Source organism: Heloderma suspectum, chromosome 7, assembly GCF_057233095.1.
Source record: "Heloderma suspectum isolate Gila_16-S chromosome 7, 16-S_ref, whole genome shotgun sequence".
Classification (NCBI taxonomy): domain Eukaryota; kingdom Metazoa; phylum Chordata; class Lepidosauria; order Squamata; family Helodermatidae; genus Heloderma; species Heloderma suspectum.
The window spans coordinates 3,542,731-3,564,689 of record NC_139464.1 but is presented as its reverse complement, the minus strand read 5'-3'; the positions used below and the strand labels follow the sequence as shown (position 1 = coordinate 3,564,689).

Below are 21,959 nucleotides of genomic sequence, written 5' to 3'. Positions count from 1 at the left end.
GTGAGGAGGATTTACTGTCCTGCAGAGAAGGGACAAAATTACCATCACTTCAGAGAAGCTAATCGGAGGCAGACTTACAGAAAAAGAAGTGAGTAAGCTTCTCAGTTTGGTCTCTTTGACTTTGCCAGTCCCTTGAGAGAAACTCAGGGACAGCAGTTTCTCACATGGAGGGTGGATACACCTACATTGAGATAACTAAACACAATGTTGCTTGATTTTGATTTGTTGGGGGAGGTTATTTCAGAAAAATAATTAAGTGTTGATGGTAAACCTTAAGACAATAATGTTACTATTGAATATGCCAAGCTCAGGTCTGTGTAACGTTATCTTCACCAGATATTTAACTGAAACATTAATTGTGGATTTCCTAAAAATACAATTCATTAGGAGAACATAGATTTGATTTTTTTTCAACCAAATTAACTAGGAGAATATCTTTGATGTAAATGCTGAGCACAAATGGCCCAAATTTCACGGCCTCATTGGCAGGCCAGAAAGGTGAGAGGGATGTTTTCGATATTTTCAGTGATTGGGGTGAATTTTGAGGTTGAGGGGCATAAGGCACACATGGGCTCCTCCTCACTCTTTGCTGCTCCCACCTCCCATTTTTTATTTCCCAGAATGCCTTTAATGCTGCTACATCAGGACATAAGCCTCTTCCAAAGGAGCATGCTAGCCTGGAGGGGGGAAGGCAAGCCAATACTGCTGCTACCGTGAAAGGGACACAGTCTTGCTCCAGGTACTCCAGGGAATTAAAAATGGAAGGTGGCAGCAGCAAAGAGCTGAAATAGTAGGTTTCCCCCCTGTACTCAAAATTTGCCCCCACTCTGAAAAACACAAATAAGTGGAGATAATTACACACCCGCCCATTTCAGTTGGTGGTGACGGCTGCAGTGCCAGTGGAGGACATTTCAGCAGTACATCTGGATTTTCCTCCCAATGCAGGGCCAGCTCTACCATTAGGCAGAGTGAGGTATCTGTCTCTGACAGCTGATTTGGGTTAGGATTAGGGTCATGAAAGTGTAGAAAAAATATTAGTTATTTAATTATTGTTGTATTTTTTAGGACTGTGCAGGGATTCCCCCGACCTGCTTCGAAGGCTGATTCAGAGCTTCCAAATCGGCTCTGACCCTCCTCAGCCCCATCTGGAGCTGGGCCAACCCTCTTCAGCCTCCAGATCTGAAGTGAGATCCAGACAGCCAAAGCACCGCCCCTGCCCAGCTGCGCGAGCCCCTGCTCCTCCTTACCTGGACCCATGGGGAGTGCCCGTAGCGGTTGCTGTCTTGGAGGGAGTTGCCATTTTCTTTTAAAGTGGTGACTCTTCTTCTTCCAGTAATTAAATACTGTGTAGATTACGGCTGTAAGAGGGCCATCTATGGCGTAAATACTGGCGTAAATGGCCCATCCAGGTAAGGAGCAGGGGGCTCGCACGGCTGGGTGGGCAGCTGTTTGAATCAGGCCGAAGTGGCCCAAAGCACTTCAGATTGATCCCGACCTGCTTCAGGCTGCTTCAGCCCAATCGTGACCTGCTCCAGAACCAGATTGCTTCAGTCCGAATCACTCTGATCCGCTTTGGGATTTGGACCGAAGCGGTGCACAGCCCTAATATTTTTACTGCTAGGGAGTGGTGGTGGTACTTGTGGGATTTTGTGCTTACATGGCCCAAAAACCTGACTGGCCTTGGGTACTTGACTGGGTGGGTGGCGGGATGGAAGGATTTGCTGCTCCTCCTCAGCAAGCGAAATGTCTTGGGCCTGCCCTGTCCCAATGCAAATAGCAAATGTGTTCTTCCCCATTGGGTTTCCTATCCAGGTTGCCCTGCACTTATACCTGCTGCTTATTCTAAAAACAGAAACAGAGCATCCACACAATTACAAATTACATGGATGGTGTCACATCTAGTTTGGCTACACACCAGAGACACACACGGACACGCGCAAATAAAACATATATGCCATCATCTCTATCCATCAAGAGTTGGGAACAATTTTAAGAATTCTAATCAATCTTGCTGCCTTAGAGAGCAAATCCCTGATAATCTGGCATGTAAAAGATTGCATAGCATGAAAACCCAGCAACAAGCCATGGGTTAACAGCTGGGTTCTTTAGCCCCTAAACAACCCAGTGGTCTGGGTTTGGATGTCACATTCAGCAGGAACCGATTGTGGGTTGCTGAGTAAAAGTAGAGGAAGTGGGTGTGCTTCAAGGCAGCACACCCACGCTCTCCTGCTCAGGCACGACAACTCATCAGTTTTTAAACTGATGAGTTGTTGTTACATGAACACTAGGTCAATATAATGGAAGAGAAAAGCAACAAAAACATAAAAACGGATTCATTTTGAACATCTGCAACATCCCATATTACATCATATGAATAAAAACCTATTTTATACTTAAGACTGTTACTGTTATTCTTTTTATGAAGTGGTCTTGTCTAATGTTCCTCGCTAGCTGGCTCTCTAGATAAGGCAAAGAGCAAACAGAGACTGGGCATCCTTGTTTTGTTTCACAATTCATGGAGAGACTCAGAGAAGAAGCCATTGTTCAAGACTTTAGCACTAGGTTTTTTGTTTATAATCCTAATTCAGTTTTAACAGAAGTAAATGTCTTTAGACAATTAAATAATAATAACTCAAGCCTATCAAATGCATTTTCTGCTGATTTATGCCAGGTAGGGGTTTTTTTGTAACTATAATTTAATTACTACTATTAAACACTGGTGCTTCTTATTAAGAAAGCTATACTAAATTCAGATAGCTATGTTTCCCTTCCTATAAATAAAATCTTCAAAGTTTATTTCTATAAAATTTGGGGCATGGTGGACTGCATTGTTCTGGGCTCTATAAAAGTCCTGAATCTTTGACAGTTGTTATAGTTGGCTTGGTCTCCAAGTTGAAGAATGTGGATGTTTTAAACTTGTTAAGGTAGTACAATGTAATTCTACTGCAGTTGGTCTTCAACAAAAATAAATGTAAACAGATTTCTGATTAATGATCTGAATGCTGCTCCAGGAAGAGGAAGAGAGAGACCAAGAGTTGGGATACCGCTGTTAATCTCCACTTTCATCTAGGCAACAATCAATTGGCTTCCCCCATGTGAACAAATTGCTGTAACAGGCATAATTGTCTTGTGTCTCTCTCCTGTTTATAAACATTTATATTGATATTCCACCTCTTTCTATGAGAGATCAAATAAAAGAATAGTGGGATACCACGGGAAGCTATTTAGTTAATTTAGAATCCCAGTTCCCCATGGCAATTTAGTTGTAGCAGGTGATTTTACTGCTAGAACAAGGTCCAACAATTATTCACTTTTTCCCTCCCATCTATGGGGAGCGATAGATATTGAGAATCATTTTTACAATCATGAAATAATTTATTTCAGTCCATATACTGTAAATTACTTTATGTTGAAATTGAATTATTTTGGTGTTTCCCTCTTCTCTAAACAATAACGTTTGTTTGTTTGATTGATTGATTGACTGATTGATTCTTGTGAGGTCCACTGGTCAATCTAGATTTCAACCAGTGATTAACAGTCTACTGTTTCATTCATTCATTTATATTATTATTATTATTAATAATAATAATAATAATAATAATTTATTAAACTTTAAACTAATTTTTGTGAACTGCCCAGACAGCTTTGGCTACTGGGCGGTAGAGAAATGTAATTAATTAATTAATTAAACAGTAGTAGTAGTAGTTGTTCAGTCGTTCAGTCGTTCAGTCGTGTCCGACTCTTCGAGACCCCATGGACCATAGCACGCCAGGCCTTCCTGTCCTCCGCTCTCTCCCGAAGCGTGGTCAAGTTCACATTCATTGCATCAGTGATGCTATCTGGCCATCTCATCCTCTGCTGTCCCCTTCTCCTTTTGCCTTCAGTCTTTCCCAGCATCAGGGTCTTTTCCAGGGAGTTTTCTCTTCGCATTAGGTGGCCAAAATATTTGAGCTTCAGCTTCAGTATCTGTCCTTCCAATGAGCACTCAGGGTTGATTTCCTTTTTAGGATGGACTGATTTGACCTCCTTGCAGTCCAGGGGACTCGTAAGAGTCTTCTCCAGCACCACAGTTCGAAAGCATCAATTCTTCAGCGCTCAGCCTTCCTTATAGTCCAGCTCTCAGAGACATATGTTGCTACTGGGAAAACCATAGCTTTGATTATACGAATCTTTGTTGGCAAGGTGATGTTTCTGCTTCTTACTATGCTGTCTAGGTTGGCCATAGCTTTCCTCCCAAGGAGCAAGCGTCTTTTAATTTCATGGCTGCAGTCACCGTCTGCGGTGATCTTGGAGCCCAAGAAAGTAAAATCTGTCACTGCTTCCATTTCTTCCCCTTCCATATGCCAGGAAGTGAGGGGGCCAGATGCCATGATCTTAGTTATTTTAATGTTGAGTTTCAAACCAGCTTTTGCACTCTCCACTTTCACCCTCAACAAGAGACTCTTTCGATCCTCTTCGCTTTCTGCCATTAGGGTGGTATCATCTGCATATCTGAGGTTGTTGATAATTCTCCCGGCAATCTTAATTCCGACCTGTGATTTATCCAACCCGGCGTTTCTCATTATGTACTCTGCATATAAGTTAAATAAGCAGGGCGACAATATACAGCCTTGTTGGTATTAATTTAAGCTTGCACCTCCTTTGCTAATCATCACCAGTGGCATGCCAATGTTATAGACACAATCAGAGTTACACATAAAGGAGTTTCAGTTGCTACATGTTATTTCCCCTTCTGGCCTTCTTGATGCTTTCTGTAGATGAAGGGTATTTGTAGACTTGTTTCTTGTCTAAAGCAAAGCAACTGTTTTAAGCAAATCTTTCTAAGATGCATCAATATACTACTTTATACATAAAATGGGGAAAATGTTCCAAGGGAAGCATTTATGGCAATACTGACCCTTTCTCTTCTTTTGTTTTCTCTCCAAACATGTAGATGGAGACAGTTAACTTATTCCTCCTCTCCTTTTTGGCCACTAACTTCTTTTTGCAAGGTGAGTCCCTGCTGGGATCCTCAGTTTACTCCCCATTACTTAAAATTAGCAAAGGAATGTCTCACTAAACTTTTAGAGTTCTCTGAGAGTGTCAGGAAACATGCGGACAGGGGTGAGCCAGTAGACATTGCTCCCTTGGATTTCCAAAAGCATTTGGCATCAAAGACTCCTCAGCAAACTTAGCAGTCATGGAATAAGAGGAGAGGTCCTCTTATAGACAATAATTGGTTACAGAGCAGAAAGGACTGAGTAGGAAAATATAAATGATCTGGAATTAGGAGTGAGCAGTGAGGTAGCCAAGTCTGCAGATGACACCAAATTATTTAGGGTGGTTAAAAGGATCTCTCCAAACTGGCAGAATGGGTATTAAAATGGCAAATGCAGTTCAATGTAAGCAAGTGCAAAGTGATCCATGTTGGGGCAAGAAATACCAACTTCACATATACAATGATGGGATCTAGCTTGGCAATGTCTGATGAAGAAAGAGACCTTGGTGAGAGGCTGCTGTGAAAAGGCAACTGTACCTAAAAAGGTCAGCATACCTTAAAAAGAGGTCACCCTAAAAATATATTGTAGAGTTACAAAAGGCACAGAAAAGGACAACCATAATGTTCAAGGGCTGAAGCAATTTCTCTATGTATAGTTTTCAAAGGATGAGAGTACAGAGAGACATAATAGAGGCATAGACTATTATGCAAGGTGTGGAGAAAGTGGATAGGGAGACATTTTTCTCCCTCTCATAATACTGCATGTCTGACCCAATCTGCAGCAGTATTCATTTAATACAAAATACAAAACGGCAACATGTGTTGAGCTGGGGTGTTTTTAAATAATTAAGAGCAAAATATAATGATTGCTTCAACTAAACATGATTCTAAGTAGGGATGGGTGCACATGCGATATTTGAGATCGCTGAGGTTCTCTGAATTCTTCTTTGAAGCTCTTTTCGCCTAGTTTGCATTCCTGAATGTGAGCATCTTTTTCCTGATCAGAAAAAAATGTGCATTTCCGATGTGGAAAGTGTGCATCTTTTAAATGTATATTTTTCCTAATTGAAAAAAAAGACACATGTTTACCAATCAAAAATGCGCATTCCCCTCATATGTTAAAGAGTGAAAGTGCAAATTGGGGGGGGTATTTGTGCATGTGTGTAAGTGCACATACGTGCATTTTGGGACGTGTGCCTTTGCACACGTGTGCACTTTCAAACTGAAATGCAAGTTTGAGAAATTGCAAAAAATTCCTGAGAATTCCTGCTCATGCTCAGGGTTGAGAATGGCACATGTCTGCATGATTTACAAATAGGAATGAAATTCTCCTGCATCCCTAATTCTAAAGTCTTCTGGCAGAGGAAAGAAATCCAAGTTTCACTAAACAGGAATTATACTTTCCTGAGTGAATTTGGCTTGGCACTGGTTAACCAACGCCAAGCTAAGTGACGCTTCGTCTTCCCTAGCCTCAGCAGCAGCTCCCCGTTCATCAACGTGAAGCCGCCATCAGCATTTTCGTACCCTAAATGTCCAACTCTCTCCCATGACCACCTGTTACAGCCTTCCCCAACCTGGCACCCTGCAGATGTGTTGGACTGCGACTTCCAGAACATCCCAGCCAGCATGGCTACTGGGAATTACGGAAGCTGCAGTCTGCGGAGCTCCAGGTTGGGGAAGGCTGATCTATTACATGGGGACAAGTTACCACTCCACTGGCAGTGGATGGTTGAGAAACATCTAATTTCTGATAAGCTCCTGCAAATGGTCTAAAACATGAGAATGAGATTCAGCCATTTACAAAAATTACCCATTTGGCCACAAGATCTACAGTCAGGCGCATCCCATTTTTTTTCCTGGTGTCTCCCAGTGTCTTTTAAAACCATTTTTGGAATGGCCACTAAATTCCAAGATCCAGTTCAGCAGCATAACCTCAGAATGTCATCCTCTAGTGGACCACGCAGGCTGCCTCTGCCACTTCTTTGGCTCCACCACTTATTTGTGCTCCTTGCTCCATGTGTAACTTAAACAGAGGGTTCGACCATTAAAGATGGCTTGAAAATAATTTTAAATAAGTAAATAAACCCATTGTTGTCGCTGACCATTCATTCCTCTTCCCTGGGCAGGCATTAAAGCTGCAAACTGCCCCAGGAACTGGAGGAAATATAATGATCAGTGCCTTGGGATCTTTCAGGACCCGCTGGAATGGGCCGAGGCCGAGGTAAGAAGTATTTCTTAGGCCTTAACGGTGGGACTGGCAGGAGCGACAGGAAACACCCATTCATCACGTCCAACAATCCCCCATCCTTTGCCATCATGAGGAAACATATTGCTTGCAGCAATGTGACTGACCATGTGCCCTCTCAATCCTTGCCCTTCCTGGCCAATAAGAGCTAGCTGAGGGGGTATGACTGGGTAGGTCCAGGGAGCGGTGAATGTGTCTCTGTGCGAAGGGGTGGTTCCCGCTGCCCTTAAGGAGGCAATAGTGTGACCACTGCTGAAGAAGCCCACTCTGGACCCCATGGTATTTGACAGCTACCGCCTAATTGCAAATACCCCTTTCTTCGGGAAGGTACTTGAGAGTGTTGTGGCAGGGTAACTGCAAGCGCTCTTGGAGGAGACTGATTATCTAGACCCATTTCAATCTGAGTTTCAGCCTGGTATGGGACTGAATCAGCCTTGGTCGCCCTGAGGGATTATCTTTCTTGAGAGAGGGACAGGGGGAGTGTGACACTGTTAATGGTGCTCAGTCTCTCATTGGCTTTTGATACCATCGCCATGTTATCTTCCTGGATCGGCTCCATGGGTTGGACATTGGAGGCACTGTGTTATAGTGGTCATCGTCCTACCTGCAGGGTGACTATTCCTCAGCCCCTTGGCAATTGAGCTACGGGGTTCCACAAGGTACCATTTTGTCCCCAACGTTGTTGAACAGCTATATGAAGCTGCTGGGAGTGGTCATTGGGGGATTTGGTGCAAATTGTCTTCAATATGCTGATGATGCACAGCTTTATCTCCCTGTGACATCTGAATCAGGAGAGGCTGTACAAGCCCTGGATCAGTGCCTAGACTCAGTGCTGGGCTGGATGAAGGCCCATAAACTGAGGCCGAATCCTGGCAGGACAGAGGCCCATGGGTGAGTGGCTCCTGAGTCCAGGAGATAGGCTCCTTGCCTGTTTTGGATGGGGTTGCACTGCTTCTGAAAGATTAGGTTTGTAATCTTGGGGTTCTCCTGGATCAATTTTTGTTGTTAGAGAGCAAATTGGCAACAGTAGCTCAGAGTGCCTTCTACCAATTGCAACTGGTATACCTGCTACAGCCTCTCCTGGACAGGGATAGCTTGGCCACAGTGGTACAAGACTGGATTACTACAACATGCTCTATGCGGGGCTGCCCTTACGGTTGGCCTAGAAGCTACAGCTAGTGCAGAGTGCAGCAGCTCAGCTGTTGTCAGGAGCTGCCCCTTTTCAGCATGTCACACCTATACTGAGAGAACTGCACTCAGGCCTGCCATGAATGCTCTTGCTGCCTGAAGCAGAACTTGGGCTGTTGCCATACACCCTTCCTCCTTGATACCATGTGCACCACCCTGCCTGTCTCTGCTCCACATGTGCCTATCCTCCCTTACCTTTGCTGCTGCACAGGGGCTCTCGAGAGATTTTATGAGTGGCTGCGGGGCTCTCGTGAGATTTTGGCACATAGGTGAGATCTCGTGAGATGTCACGGAACATGGCTGAGATCTCGCAATAGACCTAGAGCCCAGCAGCAACAGAAGCCCCGCTGGCTGCTTTCTCCTTGCAGCAAATGCCACAGCGTGAAAGTGGCTGGCGGGGCTCTCTAGAGCACCCACTGGGGGTAGCAATGGGCTGTCCTGGTTGGGGCTTGGATGGTGGCATGGAGCGGTGCAATTCATTGCTCTTCTGGCTCCACCACCTCACCCTGCTTCATAGGTGGGCTGGCCCTGACTGCATTTGCTAACTATTTGATACCAGGCCAAGTTTAAGGTTTTATTATCAGTGTATAAGCCCTAAACAACTTGGGGCCAGGATATTTGAGAGAGTACCTTCTCCCTGCCAGCCAGCCTCGTCACTGAAGTGACCAGATGAAGCATTCCTGTTGGTTCTGCATAGACCTGCAGTCTGTTTGGAGTCCACTCTGTGTAGAGCCTTTAGCATACTGGCTCCCTCTCTGTTGAACTCCCTGCCAGTTGATGTCAGGCACTTTTGTTCTCAGAGCTTGCTGAAGACATTTTTATTTAAAGAAGTCAGCTTTCCCTGACTAACCAGCCACAGTTTAATAGGGATGCTGGAGAAATTCGAGATAGACTAAAATGAGCTCGGATTTCTAAGCATCCAACCCGCAGAATCTGCTGTGGAGTGACCCCTCAGGCTGCACGGAGTCCGTGGACTTTTGGATGTTTTTTTTACTTTCCCGAAACTCACGCATGTTAATTCGTAGGAAAATATGCAAGTTTCTGCTGAGGAAACGTTGAATCGAATGGGGGACAATACGCTAAATGTTATGTACTAAGGTAAATTATGTAAATACATAAATACTTACGTAATTATTTGTGTATTTTTTTGCATGACAAAAAAAATTTGCATCCATCTGTGGGCGGACAATGGAACAAAAGGCGCCCGGCAATCCGCAAAACACAGACAGAGCAGATTTTACACAGTCCGTACATCCCCAATTGGCACAATCTGATTTTAAACATTTTAATTCTGTATTTCAGTTATTATTATTGCTTTCCCTCTTTTCTTGTTCACTTGGATGTAGAGTGGTATATAAATTGTGTAAATAATAAACAAATAAATATTCGGTGTTGGACACCTGGTCAATTGATCTGAGTAAATTTTTCTTTTAATTACAGGAAGGATGTATGTCAGCTGCATTGAAGCCACTCTCTTGGCTTTCAATCAAGGAAATGTATATTTGTGTGGGGGAGGGGATATGTGTGTGGGGGACATGTGTGTGTAGCACATGTTTTTATGGGTATGTATCTTTGTGTATGAGTGTGGGTAGGTACCTGCATGGAGGCGGCAGGGTGTGGCCCTTGGAGGGTTCCAGAGAGTTGAAATTGGCCCCCAGAACCCCTGAAATTGCCCACCCCTGCTTTAAACCATCATTTTTTGAACTTATTTAAAACACTTATTTTAAAAAGAAGAAAGATGGTCCAGTAACTGGCTTGCCCATATGGCAGGAGTTTAGCGGCAGTGCAAGAGCTGTCCCTCATTGGGGGGGGGGGGCACACTGGGCTCTGCAGTCCAAGGGAAACAAAGTCAGTTCAGCTTGAGATCCTGGCCCAGAGGCTGGCACCGATGCCACTGTATGCAGGCGAACCACCTTGAGCTTCATGGATTTGGGTGCCGATAAACAGGGATATGGAGCCCAAGACTTTAATTCATGAAGGGACATTATTGATAAGCCACATCACAGAGCAATCCCTCCCCAGGAAGCATGCAATCAGTATTTTAAAATAGGACAATACAGTCACCCATTGCCCATGTTCCCTCGTTCAGGCTGCATGTCTGATCCTTGGGGCTGGTGGCCATCTTGCCTCCATCAACTCAGAGTCGGAGCTGGACGTCATAGCTACTCACATAAAATTCAGTTTCCCAGATGTGGAAAACGTTTGGATTGGACTGGAGGACCCCCGCCGGGTGAGTGCTGAGCCCTTATCTCTCTGCTTTCCCCAGAACAGTGCCCCAGAACCAACCCAAAGAAAGGAGTGCACCTGTGAATGAGGAAGCCATCAGGCAATAGGACAAAGCAGGTAGTTGGATGAAGAGACGGGAGGAGGAGGAAAGATGGAAAGCCTCATTGAATTCATTGGTAGCACGTTCTGTAGACAGCAGTGTAGAGCCATAAGCCCTCTTCAGGTGTTCCTAGTGAATGTGTGTGTGTGTGTGGGGGTCCCAATCACAGGGCAGGATTCAGCCAAATGCATTTAGCATCCCCCTGTACAGTCATCCACTTGACATGCAAAAGTCTCCATCAGGGGCAGGGACATTGGGAGTGGGGTTTGCAGTCCTCTTCATGCCTTTTTGATGAATGCCTGAAGAGGGCTAGAGTCTATTAAGGGTAGAATTGTATGCACATTTAATCCGCCAGACTTGATTTTTTTCTTCTTTGTGTGCATGGTGCCAGACCAACCGGTGGAAATGGACTGATTCAAATCCATTCAACTTCAGACCTTGGAGAAACGATGATGACGACGACGACGATGGGAAACCAAAAGGATACTGTGCCTTCTTGTCAGGTGAAAGAGGTAAGCAGCAACCTGAGCCCACAAGAGGAAGTGCGACTTTATTTATTTATTTATTTATTTATTTATTACATTTCTATACCGCCAGGAGCCAAAGCTCTCTGGCCATTTCACAAAAATTAAAACCCTAAAATACAACATGATAAAAACATAATATACTGTAAAACCTTTAATTGTTTAAAGCAGAATAAAACCAGAGTAAAAAAAAAATAGCAACAGGGTAAAGATCTAAAAATACAACAACACATTTAAAAACAAAACTGCAGGTCTAAAAATCCTGGGAAATTTCTTTAAAAAGTCTTCACCTGGTGCCTAAAAGGTCACAATGTAGGCACCAGGTGAGCTTCTCTGGGGAAGGCATTCTACAACTGGGATGCCACCACTTGAAGGCCCTCTCCTTAGTGGCCCCCCACCTCACCTCATTTGACAGGGCACACGGAGGATCACATGGAGGTGCAGGTGCCCTGGGAATGGGGCCTTGGAAGATGTTTGACTCATGCTGTCTTACTAGTAGCCTTATTTGGTGGTGGGAGAATCAGTGGTTGCATGTTAGTTCATCCCTAGTCCTAGCTGTAGGCCTCCTGTATCAGGGGAGGACAGCCTCTGGCCCATGGGACCAGACCCAGCCTGCAGGATTCCCCAGTCTGGCCCACAGAGGTTTGGGGAGCCTCCGTGGACCCCACCCTTGGGTCCTGCAAGCCCTGCCCCCTGTGCTGGGGACAGAAATCCCCAAGTCACCTCTGATGTGTGGCTGGAGATAACAGAGGGACTCCCCATGGCAACCCCCGGCCAAGTCCCTTCCTGTGGCTCTCACACCCCAACTGGAACGCGAGTGGAGTCTGGCTCCCCTAGCCAAGTCTCTTCCCACCCCGAGCGGCTTTCTGTGTGCCTCTCTCTGCACAGAGAAAAAGAAAAAAGAGAGAGCAGGGCAGAGTCCATGTCATCTCAGGAAGGGGAAGCACACCACTCCCTTGATGTCATCCTGCCCACCGGCTTGGTCTCAGGGGGACAATCCAGCCCCCAGACCAAATTCAGTTGCCCGTCCTTGTCCCATAGGCATCCAGTTGGACACTGTGGAAAACAGAATGCTGGACTAGAAAGGCCTTTGGTCTAATCTGGCTTCAGGGCTGTTATATGTTCATTAGTGGGGAGGAAAGTGAATCCTGCTCAAATCTTCTCTATGTCATCTCACTATTGAAGGTAAATGTGGCTTGCCCTCCTTTGTATCCTGTCACTGTACTGACTACTGCCCTGCTTATTTATACTGCCTTGAGATGGGCAACATATGGGACTCTGGGGCCTAATTTCAACCCCCTGGAACCCCATGGGGGACACACATACACTGCTGCATAGTGTTGAATTTCGGTGGTGGCAGCCACAGCAGCAGCAAAACAATTGTTGGCTACCAGCCAAATTTAAACCTAGATTTGGCCTTTGGGGCCCACCATCATGGTTTGGCGCCAAAATTTCGTGGCAAGGTGCTGATGGTTTCGCTGCTGCCACCACATCAGTAAATGCAGTGGTGGCAGAGTCAGCAGGGCCACATGCAGCTTGGGGGCAGGGCATTCCCCGCCCCTGGTCTAGGGCCCGGTCTTTCAGCTCCAGTTTCATCTTGTTATCTCACCTGACAGACCTCCAGAGCACCAATGCCAATCACTCCAGATCCAGCCCTCTGGGCACACCCTGCACTTTTAAAGTATTGCATAGAACAGAAAATTCTACCAGGTGTGGCTTCCCCTGGCATTGAACAGCTATGATGAGAGAACTGCGCATGTATAGTTTTCCTGATCATGTAACTCAATCAAAGTCTGGACTCACAAGCCCATCATACCATACATGCCTCTCTAAGATCAATTTGTCTCATACTCTGGGAGAACATGCGTTTTCACGGTGGGGTTGGAGAAGTGAAGAAGAGTATTTTTGCCATATTTTTCCTCAAAGGGGACCAAAGAAATCAGAACGGGGTCTGCCATTAAGAAATAAATGATGTGTAAGGACAGGAACATCTCTGACTCCATTTTACTGTCTTTCAGGGTTTCAGGAAATGGAATCTGGATGCTGTAAGAAAAAATTACCCTATATCTGCAAGTCTGTGCTGTAGAAAAGTCAGCTGTTCATCTTGGATTGCAATAAATGGATGGGCTTTGTAATGGGCTTTCTTGAATAAACTTCTCTGTGGTTGAAGTCTATTTCTGGATGTTGCATTTGATATTTAGAAGTTCCAACCAGATTTCACAGAAGCATCTATCTAATTGACCTCACATTATATCTGACAGAGAGAGAGAGAGAGGGAGAGAGAGTTTGAATCAGGTTAGAAAGCCCCTTTGTTAAATAAGAAAGAAGTTAATATATTTCATATCAGTTCCAAATCCTCCAGTTATTCAAATATCTCACGCTGCTCAAAAGTTCATTCCATATTCAAAATCCCTTGTATCAAGTTACTGTTTTCAGAATGGGGTTTGTGCAAAATCACCTCTTCTGAATTTGCATTCAAAATAGCAAAGTACTTCCCACATCTTCAACACTACACATCTCCTGCTGCTGTGCAGTGTACCAATTATACATGAACCTGCATGGACAAAAGACATAATACACACAACTCCCATGGAATTCAGTCATGGGCCAGAATATTATGGTGATAAATTGGTTTTGCCAAAGAGGGCAGAAGGAGGCAAGAAAGGAGGATCCAGTGGATATTTGTCAACTAGAATGGTCATGTTTAGTCAATTAGGGCGCAATCCTATGCAGATTGGCAGCTGCCTCCAAACTCGGAGGTAACCACCTATCCAATGCAGGGCAGAAGAAGCACGGAGGGGATCGTTTCCTCCGCGCTTCTCCTGCCCTGCATTTTTGGCTAGACAGCTGATTGCGGCGGTCTAGCCGTGGCAGGGCAGAACGGGGAAGAAGGCTGCCGTACAACGCATTGGATGTGTCGTACAGGCATTTCCGCCCTCCCTGCCCTGGAATGCCCTCCAGGAACACCCCATTTCAGCCACTCTGCGCTCCTCTCGCGAGTGTGGAGCATGGGGGTGTTCTGTGCTGCCTCCGAGGCAGTGTGGAAGTGGAGGGAGGTCAGTTCTTCGGGAACTGACCTTGGAATGGGGCTCTGTGGTCGATTCCCAGAAAAATAGATAAGGCTTTCTCATCTTGCTCACAAAGCAAGGAATGCCTCTTCTCAAGTGGGACTACTGGTGAACATGCCATGGATACTATAAGGAAATTAATGAATTTGAGCAGGCAAGGTCACCCGGGGCAAATAACAGGAGAGGGATATAACAGCTGTGCCATTGTGAGAGTTTGCTACATACCACAAAGCCAGGCAGAAGGGCTGGATGATGCCTTCCTATATCACATTACCAAATGTCAGAGGGATGTAGTAATAATGGGGAAATTGAACTACGCTGATGTGGTGAGAGCAAAGCCACAGACTGGTTGTGTTATCTGGGATGAGAGTTTGAAATTCACAATACAGTAACACTCAGTTTAAGCAACAATATATAATAAAGAAATAACAAAAGAGTTTCCCTTCAATCTATTATACTTCTATGATGCCATATTCCTTCCTGTACAATGTGCTGAGACTTCAGTCCTCTTTGTTGACCAAGTCCTGTTCAGTGCCGTGGAGCTGATCCTTGCATTGTAGGTTACTGGATCCCCAGCTGTTCGCAGCTGTCCTGTCCATTGCTACTCAGGCAATGTAAGTGCTGCACCTCCAAACTCTGCTGCTGTGTCCAATGTCCGATCACAGCTTTCACCTCAGTCACAGAATTTATTTATTTATTTATTTATTTATTTATTCATTCATTCATTCATTCATTCGTTTCATTTCATTTCATTTCATTACTATACCGCCCAATAACTGAAGCTCTCTGGGTGGTTCACAAACCCACAGGATTCACAAAAATTAACCCACAGAACCCACAGCATCCCAGCAACACATTGGTTCTTCGGTTTCACACCCCTCCCCTCCTAGGGATGTGAGAACTCCCTGCCGCTTGCCTCTCCTCCTGTCCGTCGAAGTGCTCAATGAACGACGATCACCGACGATCACCCCCACGAACCGGTCCTGGCTTCGCCATTTTTTTTTTGACTCAGAGATTGATATGCGCAAAAGGGGATGTGCACACACAAAGCGTCAAATTTGCGCACTCTTAAATCTCTGAAATGCACACTTTCAGCTACATCTGTGCAACATATGTATACAGTATTGAGGAGTGTTGAGTTGTTACTGCAATGTGCTAATTTTTTTTTCCCGATCGGACGGACGGACCGGCTTACTTTATTACTGGGAGTATTGATCCTGAAGTACTCCATCTCCATTAAGCCACCTAGTCTCCCAAGCCTGTTCCCGCTCTACCCTGCCTGCCCCCCTGCCTGCCTTCCTGCCAGTGCCTGCCTGGAGTGCCTGCCCTGCTGCTGACACAGACGCCCCATCCCTCCTGCAAAAAGAAGAAGCTGATGATGTGTGTCAGGCAGCCCGTGTTTCCCAATTGAACAATGATCTTTCTGTGTAGTGAATGAATCCGACCATTTTTCATTCTGTAAGCCATTAGCTTACAGAATGAAAAATGGTCGGATTCATTCAAGTTCTTGGTGGGACAGGGTTACCAAGTCATCTTGTCTGCCTCCTGAGGAATCTGTATAACGACCAAGTAGCAACGGTAAGAACAGACCACGGAACAACGGACTGGTTTAAGATTGGGAAAGGAGCACGGCAGGGCTGTATACCCTCACCCTACCTATTCAACCTGTACGCAGAACACATCATGCGACGTGCTGGGCTTGATGAAGCCAAGGCTGGAGTTAAAATCGCTGGAAGAAACATTAACAATCTCCAATATGCAGATGATACCACTTTGATGGCTGAAAGCGAGGAGGAGCTGAGGAACCTCATGATGAAGGTGAAAGAAGAAAGTGCAAAAGCTGGGCTGCAGTTAAACCTAAAAAAAACCAAGGTTATGGCAACCAGCTTGATTGATAACTGCAAATAGAGGGAGAAAACGTGGAGGCAGTGACAGACTTTGTCTTTCTAGGCTCAAAGATTACTGCAGACACTGACTGCAGCCAGGAAATCAGAAGATGTTTACTTCTTGGGAGGAGAGTAATGGCAAATCTTGATAAAATAGTGAAGAGCAGAGACATCACACTGACAACAAAGGTCTGCATAGTTAAAGCAATGGTATTCCCCATAGTAACCTATGGCTGCAAGAGCTGGACCATAAGGAAGGCTGAGCGAAGGAAGATAGATGCTTTTGAACTATGGTGCTGGAGGAAAATTCTGAGAGTGCCTTGGACTGCAAGAAGATCAAACCAGTCCATACTCCAGGAAATAAAGCCAGACTGCTCACTTGAGGGAAGGATATTAAAGGCAAAACTGGAGTACTTTGGCCACATAATGAGAAGACAGGACACCCTGGAGAAGATGCTGATGCTAGGGGAAGTGGAAGGCCAAAGGAAGAGGGGCTGACCAAGGGCAAGGTGGATGGATGATATTCTGGAGGTGACGGACTCGACCTTGGGGGAGCTGGGGGTGGCGACGGCCGACAGGAGGCTCTGGCATGGGCTGGTCCATGAAGTCACGAAGAGTCGGAAGCGACTGACCAAATAAACAACAAGCCATTAGCATGTTGAGTCATCCCTATGAATCACTCATTGATTCTGCCTGCTCCACCTCTCCTCTCCTTTGTTTTGCTAATGCATTGACATTTGACAAGAAGCCTCTGGGGCACTGGGCACTTGAGTCTTTTGTTGTCTGAGAATATGCACAATTACATGCTGGGGGGGGGGGGGTCAGGGGTCAGTTCAGTTCAGTGCTATCACAGATCAGCAGACATGAGAATTTTTGGAATTTCACCAGGCAGGCAGGAGTTGTGCGTACTAGCTCCTGTCTGCAGAAGAGGGCTTCAGCCAAGAAAAATATATTGCTTCTGTTTGTTGGGAGGATGCTTTTACAAATTGTAGCTTCCTCTCCGCCCCTACTTCTCCTTCTCTGTGTGCGTGTGTAGGCTTCAGGCTACATTTGCTAATTCCCCCAGAAGGCAACTTATTTGAGTCTTTGTAAACCTCAGAAAATGTGCCATTGTGATGTGGCAACCTCTATCCAACAGTGTTTGAGGAGGGGAAGGGGGCTTCACTGGGACAGGTACTGGACTGGGCTATGTGGGGCAAACCCCTGGTAAATCAGGGACATTTGGAGGGAGCTCAGAGAGGAAAAAGCAGCAGTAGCTCCATCCATCATCAGAATGAGTTTCCTCCTGGAAAGAAGGCTGCTAGGATGAGGGAGGCTTGCTGAAATTAAAAGCTGATCTCTGGAAGAAATGATGTTGATGCAGAGAGACAGATGACCGTGTTGGACTAGGAGTCAGGAGACCTGGGTTCTAGAACTGCTAGTCCCCACTCAGCCATGGAAGCTCACTGGGTGACTTAGGGCCAATCAGACTCTCAGCCCAACCAACCTCACAGGGTTGTTGTTGTGAGGATAAAATGGAGAGAAGGAGGATTATGTACTCCGCCTTGGGTTCTTTAAGGAGGGGAAAAGCAGCATATAACTGTAATAAATAAAAGAAGAAGAATTTGAAAGAGCCAAAGTCCCCTTGCAAGACTGAGGCTTCTGTGGAAGCAGGTGGAGGCTTTGACCACTTCTCTCACTCAGCACAGGTTTTTTTGGTTCATTAGGTAGAATGTGGGAAGACCCACTAGCTCAGAAATCAGCAAAACTGTTCACCTGCTAACTGAGGGCAATAAGCAAAATCATCTCTAAAAGGTAAAGGTGTCCCCAACCAGTCGTGTCCGACTCTAGGGTGCGGTGCTCATCCCCGTTTCTAAGCCGAAGAGCCAGCGCTGTCCGAAGACGCTTCCGTGGTCATGTGGCCGGCATGACTGAACACCGAGGTGCATGGAACGCTGTTACCTTTCCCGCCGAGGTGGTACCTATTTATCTACTTGCACTTTCTTGCTTTCGAACTGCTAGGTTGGCAGGAGCTGGGACTGAAGACGGGAGCTCACTCCGTCACGCAGCACTCGGGTCTCGAACTGCTGACCTGCCGACCTTCCGGTCTGCAGTTCAGCGTCTTAACCACTAAGCCACCGCAGCCCCTTGTTTTAAGAATGCATTTCAATGATAAAGGACGGGTTGGGGAAGGTGACTGAGTACCTCATTCATTCTCTTTACCTGACTGCCTGGAGATATAACTGAATGTCTATCAATACGGTCAGTCAGATATTCATTCACATGCCTGGCTGTGGAAGGGGCAGGGGGGAGGGGGACTGATTTAGGTGCATGCTGCTGTGTCTGAATGAAAGAAATGCCTTTCCTTTTCTATACCTACCAAACAATACCTCTGCTTGAGAATGTTAAACTGTGCCTCTTCTGAAAATTCGACTCCCCCATTGTCTCCTGAACAATGTGACTTCAAACGTCACTCTAGTAGTTAGTAATCAATCAGGGATTTCATTCTGCGCATAAATACACAATTCCGAAACTGAACACTGCTGAGTTTCCCCTTGAACTCTACTCTACTGTGTGTGTGTGTGTGTGTGTGCGCGCACGCACGTGTGTCCACTGCCCTCTAATTTTAGGGCAGTGTGCCAAAGCAGCAGGAGAAGACAGTGCAGCTGCAGCTTGCTACCCTTCTTAATGATTTCAGAGTGGTATGAAACCAAACCAAAACCATGGACTCCTGGAGGAAGATGTGTAAAGACTGATCACCTAGCCTTGCTCATTGATTTCTGTAATAATGGGTGGGGGGGTGGGATCTGGTGATGAAGCAATGCTCAAGGTCAGCCAATCTTCCATATGCAAAACCAAATCTTGCATAACAAAACCACCAACTTAACTTGCATGGGCACAATTTCAGCCTCGCCTCTGCCTCTGGGCGATTTATATTCACGTTCTCCCTCCCCCAAGCACTGCACAACAGCCCTTGAGTGAGGTCCATCTGTTACACAACTGCAGTCCCTTTTGTTTTCCCCATTCTGAAATTAGCATATGTGCAGGCTGCATTATGGGTATGATATTGCTTGTCATCTTAATGGAGCAGTTGTATACAATTAAAATATTCCTGTTCTATATATTTTAATTGACCTTGCAAAGTAAAGAGATACTCTATTGTCATGATTTTTGCCTGAATGCATTTATGTTTATGTGGTTGTCACAGGTTTCATGGGACTGGTGTACAGCGTATGTCACTGCAGTCATCCCAGTGCAATAAGAGCCAGGGTGGAAATGGTATTAGTATAACTGTGCTCCCTGGTTTGTCCTGGGCTCTCTTCCCACGCCTGCAATCTTTCCTGTCTGCACTGGGATATCATCACAGAGCCAGCCATACAAGGGAAACTGATGTTCAAGTAGCATGTTCCCCCCCCCACACACACACATGCACACTCTCCATTGTAGTATATTCTTGGGGGGGGGGAGGTTTCTGATGGCTTCCACACTGTGACAGACACACAGAAATGCAAGAAGCAGAAATACAGAAAATGAGGTTTGTCCGCAAAAACAGAAGGGACCTGGTAGCTGCGCAATTATTATTTTCCCCCAGAAAATGACCATATATAGAATCAAATTAATGCGCAAAATCAGAAGGATCCTGGCAACCGCTGAATTTTCTTTTCCTGCATGGAAAATGCGCGTATATGCAGATGCGCACATTGGGGGGCCAAATGCGCAAAAAATGAAGGGATAGCCGCTGGAGCTGTTTGCCAAGCAGCTGCCTGGTGAGAGCTGGGGAAAATATGCAAACAGGCACGCCATAGCACCTGAGATTTCAGGGGACTGCTCGACTGCAGCCAAACAGGATCAGGCAAGAGGGAGGGTTCGCGAACTCCATTTCGGGAGGCCGAACTGCAAGACAATTGTTGAACACGAAGTTGGAAACAAACGTTCGCAACATCCCTATCCTCTCCCCTCTTCTCCTAACCAACTGCCCAGGCTCTGACATTTAACTTCCCCTCTCTCCAGCATTCTGATATCCTCAGTAACAGTTGTCTGAAGCTATCCATGTCCACTGACCTCTCTCCCCTTATTTATTTATTCATTCTTTCAGGGTATTTTTATCCTGTTCCTCAGCCAAAAGGGCTGCCAGCATGGCTTTCATACAATTACTAAAACCAGATAGTCCCTGCCCACAGGCTTATAATCTAAAAACATGACACAGAAGGACAAAGTAATGAGGCAGGAGGATGAAAAAATTAAGGCTTTCATCAGAGCTGGTGGAATGCCCCTTCTTCCCTCTCTCATCTCCCTCAATACAGCCTGCTGAAATAGCTGCTGGTTGTAACAGTGGTGGGAGGAGGAGCCTTCATGGAGCCTTAGATTTATGTATCTATTCATTTCTCACTTTTCTAGGAAAATGGCAGCTTACAGTATAACCAAACTGATGTAAATGCATTTTAAATAATGGGCAGTATCCAACTGTGACATTCCACTAGTGCAAATGATGTTGTGCTAACGGAAAGTAGGTTCTGAACTACGCACAAGGGAGAATCCAACTAAAGTTATGTTTGCGCAAGTGCAGTTGAGAAGCGTAATGTGCAAGAGCTTGCGCAACACAAAGTTTTGGTGGAGATCTGCTACTGCTATGTGGGTTTGTAGAATGATACCATTGGATACTACCAATATCATACAAACAATTTAAAATGTAGAACACTTCTAAAATAATTAAACTTAAGAGAGCAACATGAAGAAACATCCTACTTCAAACCAGCAAAGATAAAACACAGGTCATCTGCCACGCTGATATCCATTCGAAGTCAAACTCTGCTAAGAATGAAACATTGAATAAATTCTTGACTGGTGACAATTTCATCTTCCAGAATGTGAAAGAAGAGACTACGGGATCAGCTATCCTAGACCTGATCCTCACCAAACAGTTGATGAGGTGAAGTGAGGACCTTGGCTGGAAGTGACCATATCATCTTGGGAGTCATCCTGAGGATACTGTAGAAAGGGGAAACTGAGCATAGTTAGGCATGCAATTTCGGGAAGCTGATTTCAGCAAGTTAAAGGAAATACTGGAAGCAATCCCATGGGTATGGGATTGGACATTCGATTCTTATATGACTGTATTATGTACTTGCCACTAATAGCAAATACAAAGACCAAACATGAGTGGGTTTTCAGGGGAGTGGCCAATAATCTATCCCCTATTAATAATAATACTTAGCATAGCAATTATATATTGCTCACCAGAGCCATTATCATTATACACGCAAAGGAAAACCAAAGACTGACGAAGGTCCTTCTGCAATCTGTCTAGAACGCAAATGGCAAAGACTCAAAGTGACGATGACTGAGCATGCTCTAGAGCACATAATCGTGCCTATTGCATGGAAGTGCAGACAGCAGAAGGCCAATTTTGCTGCCTCCATTATGTCCTCAAGTAGCCATCCAGTGGAACTCTTTTGCATGATCCGGGGGCTGTTAACACTCTCCCCAGCAAATGGGGCCCTGGTTCCCTCAAAGGCCCACTGTGACCTTTTTTGCATCACACTTTGAGGACAAAATCGCTTGTCTCGGCAGCCAACTTGAGACCGTTGTTAGTGCAGTTCCTGTTGAGGTGTCTGACGCCACCATCTGCCAGAATTTGTGTGATCAGTTTCAATTGCTGTGGCCTGATGATGCAGGCAAGGTACTTGCAGCAATGCAGCTGACCACATGTCCTCTCGACCCTTGCCCCTCCTGGCTAATACAAGCTAGCCAAGGAGGTATGATTG

At 45.4% G+C, this 21,959-nt stretch overlaps 1 protein-coding gene across 1 annotated transcript; it reads left to right on the top strand.

Moving 5' to 3' along the window:
- The first annotated feature begins 4,933 nt into the window (after positions 1–4,933).
- Positions 4,934–12,343, top strand: LOC146339249 (C-type lectin-like). The gene is made up of 5 exons (XM_084811421.1): positions 4,934–4,991; positions 7,105–7,199; positions 10,501–10,641; positions 11,129–11,249; positions 12,303–12,343. The coding sequence occupies exons 1-5, from the start codon at positions 4,934–4,936 to the stop codon at positions 12,341–12,343; spliced, it is 456 nt and encodes a 151-aa protein (XP_084667547.1).
- The last annotated feature ends 9,616 nt before the right edge of the window (positions 12,344–21,959 follow it).

Coding starts and splice junctions, on each gene's coding strand:
- LOC146339249 (XM_084811421.1), top strand. CDS start 4,934: ATGGAGACAGTTAACTTATTCCTCCTCTCCTTTTTGGCCACTAACTTC. Junction 7,200..10,500: donor TGGAATGGGCCGAGGCCGAG/GTAAGAAGTATT, acceptor TCCCTCGTTCAG/GCTGCATGTCTGATCCTTGG. Junction 11,250..12,302: donor CTTCTTGTCAGGTGAAAGAG/GTAAGCAGCAAC, acceptor CTTGTCCCATAG/GCATCCAGTTGGACACTGTG.